We start from the raw sequence: 5,610 nt of genomic DNA on the forward strand, positions 1-5,610 counted from the left end.
CCAAAATAAAAACCAAAATAAAAACCAAAATAAAAACCAAAATAAAAACCAAAATAAAAACCAAAATAAAAACCAAAATAAAAACCAAAATAAAATGTACATAGCCTTTTAGGATAGGAGAGCTAAGAAAAAAGCAGGACTCCATAAGAATTCCTAATCTTAGGAATCTAAGGCAACAGTTGGCACCACAGGCCCATCTCTTCAAACTGTCGCCAACTAAGTGATCTTTGTTGTATTTTACCCCAAAATACAACTACAGTTTTGTCCGCACCCTTAAAACATGAGCCCATTGGGCACACTGAAAACAAGTGATGAGTTGAGAAGGAAAGGACTTATCTAGGCGAAACAGAGGGCCCAAGCTGGGCGAGAGCTGTCCTTGCCGCGGGGCAGGGCCGTGGCTCCCCACGGGAACATGAGCATTCGAGCGGGGCAGCGCCGCTTCCCGACCCTGGGCCTCCTGGCAGCACTGAAGAAAGCACCAGCCTATTGCTGATTTAGACAAATTCAACTTGTCTAGGCTCGTACTACAGAGCAGAATGCATTCTCCTATTATTAAAAGTCACTAGTAGTTCAAAAGAAAGCGGCCTGAATGTTACCAAGCAGACAGAACCAACTTCCCCTTGAATCCTCTCCTCCTTACGCGCTCTGCGTGTCCCTGCTGGAGCGGAGGGTTGGACTAGATGATCTCTGGAGGCCCTTCCAGCCTCGACCATTTGCGAGTCTGTGATTCTTGTGATTTGTGAGTCTGTGATTCTTGTGAGTCTGTGGTTCTTCAGTCGTCTGCACGCACCACACGGCAACTCGGAAGCACCGGGGCACATTTACGCACCGATCGCTCCAAGCCAAGCTAACATCTCACTTCAACAACTCGATTAAGAGGCCACAGATCGGTGCTCGCTCCCCAAACTGCTATGCTGGCTAAGCATGGAGAACAGGGATTTGTGGGTGACTTTGTGTGAATATTCATGAATACTCCATGAAAGATCAGAGCTTAAAGAAAGATCAAAGCAAGCGCTGCCTGTTCTCTGCAACATTTGTAACGTGTTTCCTTACTTCATCCTTGAGATGGACGAAACAACTCCATCAAGTTCACAAAACATCGCGCCTCTGACGACCAAAAGCTCTTCACACAACCAACCATCTAATAGAAGACAAAGAGGCGACGATGCAAACGGCATCTTCAGCCTCTAGCACGGAGCTGGAACCATCCTGTTCCTTCAGCCTACAACTTGCTGTGTTTATCTCAAGATATTTTGTCCTATTCAGAGCTCCAGCTAAGATTCCTGATTATTGCTCTCATCTGCTTAAAAAATAAACACGAATCTTACTCTAAACTCCTAGAGTTGTCTAGGAGTTTAGTTCCCTGGGAGTTGTCAGGCTATCTATACAGAAGGAGAGCTGATAAGTCTTTCTGTTTAAAGTTATACTATATGCTTACAGTATTACAGTAAGAAATGCAAAACTTCATTTTCAACTAGTAAGAGTAGTATTGTACAAATTTTTAAGATATTTAGATATTTTAGAGAAAGTAAATGCAAGACTGACAGCTTTTGACAAATAAGATTAATATTAGAACATATATATAGCTAAAGACCCTTCTACATCTTCAGGCACAAAAGCTATTTAATCAAACTAATAGGATACTTTATTAATAGCTAGGTTACGTATACCTAAAATGAAAGTCTGTAGGATTTGCTATCTAGGGTTAGAGAGTAACAAAACAGTTCCCCAGGAAACACATAAGCCGGTCTGAGATCTGCTAACAGATTGTCAGGTTTATGCCTAAAATGGAACATATCCAGATTGCTGCTTCCTCCCAGCAGATCAGAGGAGATTTGGCCAGCAGGACCACAATTCAAGGTCAGTGAAGTGGGACAGGCAGTGCCTTGTGACAACGGCTCAATCCACCCAGCCTCGTGGGCTATTCCGAAACAGGAACAAACTGAAACTCGCACAGCGCTCAATAGGGTTTTCAAGCTTGCAAAATATATCTGTTCCGAACACCTCACAGTTTTTTCCAGTTTTGCTACGAAAAGGTGCCTTTCGCAAGTCCAGTTAGCTTTTCCCCAGTCAGCAAAGTGCTATGAGTTGAAGAAAAAGCTATGGGAACGTGGGAGGGCTCTTTAATGAGATGAGAAATTTTCAAACAGAGCAGATAAAATGTTATGAATACAAATCTAAATACTAGGATATGTTGTAAGATGCACACACTTCACAAGGACGATATAGTATATAATCAAACAAATTTGGAAGATTACATATTATCTAACACTAATTAGATTTAAATACAGTACCATAGCTACATAGGGTAGCAGTAAGAAAGAAAATAAATGAAAATAAAACCCTTAAAACCCATAACAAACTAACTGGAAGCTGTTCAGCATTCACCAAGGAAGTTTTTCTCAGTGAGATATCATGCTCCCAGCACTATGTATTATGTAGACACATCATTATAAGCAATTGATTCAATACATTTTTCAAATTCTTCCTCTGAAACATGTGCATCACGAATTTCAACGGCAGCAAGTCTGGAGAGAAAAGATGAAAAATCCAAGTAATTTCTCCTGTAACACGCAGATATTTCTGCGGCTTAAAATGCAGAGCATTGAAAAGCCAAAATCTTCACAACAAAGCAACTTTAATCAAACTGCAATTTAACGTTTAGAACAAATACAAAGCTGTTAAACCAATTTTATAAAGACACACAACACACATTCATGACCTCGAATGTTTTCCAGGTAGGTTGGACTGAGATTGATTGATTGTTTGAGCCAAATTTCTGCTTTTGATAGTTATTTACCCTTGTTGCTTTATTTGCTTTAACAGCTTTGGATTCAAATTCAACAGGAGAATTACCAACTTTATGTCTGGGAACTGAAGCTCCAAAGTCCTGAGGCAAATACAGCTGAACAGTTCAGTCATTAAATTTTAGTATCTTAAACACAGGGATAAGAAAGAAAAAAAAAAAAAAAAAGAAGAGATCCTTGAGTCTCCAAATGGCAAATACAGAATGCCCATGTAGAACAGATAGCTTAATTAAATGTCTAAATAATTTACTTAACTAAAAGTAAATATGTGTGTATACACACACACATATAGAACAGCAGGCTGAGAACATCTAATGTCATGAAGGACAATGTATGGGAAAAGGGATTACCTTTCCACCTCCTCTGCAGTCTTAATGTCCAAAACCGTTCCTACACAAGAAGCAACCATGCAGCTTTTCCACAAGTTCCCTTAGAATCTTGTAGTCCCCTAATACAGGGGATCAAATCCTAGAAATATGATGTAGAGCACAATCCAATCTTTTAGCCTCTAAATAGCAACTGCCTGTGGGTTTTGGTTGGTTCTTTATAGAAAGCTCTTGCCTATACAGAATTTCTAGTCCACCAATACAAGCAAGCCCTCTTGGTGCAAATGCAACGCACGACAGAAAAAGCATTTTTCAAATACAACCATACACCCAGAATATTTCTAACACAGAACTGGCACTCAATGACATTATTTCATCACTTCAGAAAAAGGTTTGTCCAACACAGAATAGAAATGTACCATTCTGAAAGAAAACCTTCTTCTCAGGAAAGAAGCTACTTTTAGCTATTATGACCCTTACTCTGTAGGGAAGAGAGAAATACATGCCCCCCAAACAGTCTCAAAAGTCTATTTCCAGATTTGGGTCCCAATATTTACAATCTTTGGCACACAAAATAAACTAAGTAAGGGACTGTGTGAGTGTGCTTGGAAGATCAGCTGACAGTGCTTATAGTGTTTAGCCAACCCCAAACATTTCTTAAACAGAAGCATCAGTGAAACATTGCACACAAATCTTTTCTGAAGCAGACCAAAGCAATGCATACAGCTCTAAGTACTCTCACCTCTGCACATGCTGAAGTTTCAGTCACCTTGCTACTCTTTGTATACTCAGTTTTAGAGTTAACCCGTATATGCTACTAACTTAATGCTATACAAAATCTTGCATTACACAGAGGCAGCTCACCGAACAGGCAGCTAAACGCTGATGATGCAGCGAGAAGTTCTCTGTGCGCACACTGAGCAGCTCATGCTGCACTGATTGATTTATTTGGCAGCCCGCTCGGAGCTGTGGCATGGGATCCAGTACTCACACAAGTAGCACTGACACACAGAACTCTTGCAGACGTGCTACACTACATATCATGAAACCACAGAACAAACAATATGCAAATAGCATCAGTGTAACTGAGCAAAGGTTTCACTCCCTAATTTCCCTATGATTTATATACCCTATGCTCTCCATTTTATTTATATACCCTATTGCAGTCAATAACACACATACAACATCCATTCAGAATTATACAGTAACATTATTAACAGAAAGTTTACTTTTTAAAAAGGTCTTTGTCCAGCATAACACCATCTGAAGTTGTTTGAAGGGTCAGTCTTAACATATCCATGCACTCTTTCAACCTGGGATCAGATGTACGTAATCCTGTAGATTTGAGCGCCTATTACAATAAAACAATAATTACTAAAGTGAAGAAAGTAACGGTTACAATAAAGCTCTCTTATTGTTCAGTCTTATTTACCAAGAGATATCTGCTACTGCATGAGCATCAATATAAGGGCATGCTGATACTTCTGGTTGAGTCTTTGGCCATTTAGATCAGTTTCCATAGGTGTGGTGCTCCAGCTATGCTCTATACCAGCAGAAATGCTCCCTAGCCCTAACCATACACACAGACCCTTTTAAGCTTACTCTTACACTCAGTGTGCAAGTGAACAGTACTAGCACAGTTCTCTTCCCAGCAGTTCTCTTTCTTGATTCAGAGACAAGTTATTTTTGTCATATTCTTGCATTTGGAAATAACAGGAAAAAAAAAAAAATCTTTTAACACTCTGGAGAGTAAACTTACAGTAATGAATTTATGAACGGGTATTTTATCTTGCCCTTCTGCAATAGTGTAGAAGAGAAGATCTTCCAAGCTAGGCAGGAGACCTTGCTTCATTTTGCTGAAAGAAAGAAAACACAAACACAGGTTCATTTAGTATGTGCGACTTTATATATATGCGTGTGTTTGTGTATGCACATACACACACACATATATATACACACACATATTTTTGCACTGTTTACAAAAAGCTACTAACAATATAAGAGCTACCCTTAATTTCAAAGGATGCTGCAATCATAAAGTCTAATTCAGCTTGAGACACAAGAAACAGTAACATCAGAAGGAGCACGTAGATGATACAGATAAAATACCTGCTGTTGCAAAGTAACAGTCATATTTTTACTGGCATACATTCACTTCCAAGATTATATTTAGAAAGCTTTTGCAGTGGATTCATCACGTGCCGCTCTTTGAGATGCTACAGAAGATAGAAATGTTACTTGTGCAGAGGGTGAAGCAAGACACAAAGCCCTCCATGAGTCCCAATGACACTGTAGGAGCAGACTGGCAATGCTACAGGCTTCAAAAGCCAAGACGATGCCCGTGTATTATTTCCTTCCAACTCCTATTTCTAGGAGCCGTGTTTTTTCAAAGGGAAAGCTGAGCAGAGCCCAGCAGGTGGTTATTGAACGCCAGTGAATCATGCTGAGAGGCGAGGGACAGGCGAGGTCCTCAGAGG

General features: G+C 39.9%; 1 protein-coding gene across 1 annotated transcript in view; it reads right to left on the reverse strand.

Moving 5' to 3' along the window:
- The window catches only part of GLS (glutaminase), a 35,252-nt gene extending 30,270 nt beyond the window's left edge, over nucleotides 1–4,982 (reverse strand). The window contains exons 1-2 of the mRNA XM_026047637.1: nucleotides 4,893–4,982; nucleotides 4,363–4,484 (exon numbers count right to left, since the gene is read on the reverse strand). Of these exons, the coding sequence (XP_025903422.1) occupies nucleotides 4,363–4,433 (71 nt within the window). The 5' untranslated portion in view covers nucleotides 4,434–4,484; nucleotides 4,893–4,982. The remainder of the gene's footprint in view (nucleotides 1–4,362; nucleotides 4,485–4,892) is intronic.
- Nucleotides 4,983–5,610: the final 628 nt, after the last annotated feature.

This window comes from Nothoprocta perdicaria, unplaced genomic scaffold (assembly GCF_003342845.1).
Source record: "Nothoprocta perdicaria isolate Ctin4 unplaced genomic scaffold, notPer1 scaffold_11, whole genome shotgun sequence".
NCBI classification, from domain to species: domain Eukaryota; kingdom Metazoa; phylum Chordata; class Aves; order Tinamiformes; family Tinamidae; genus Nothoprocta; species Nothoprocta perdicaria.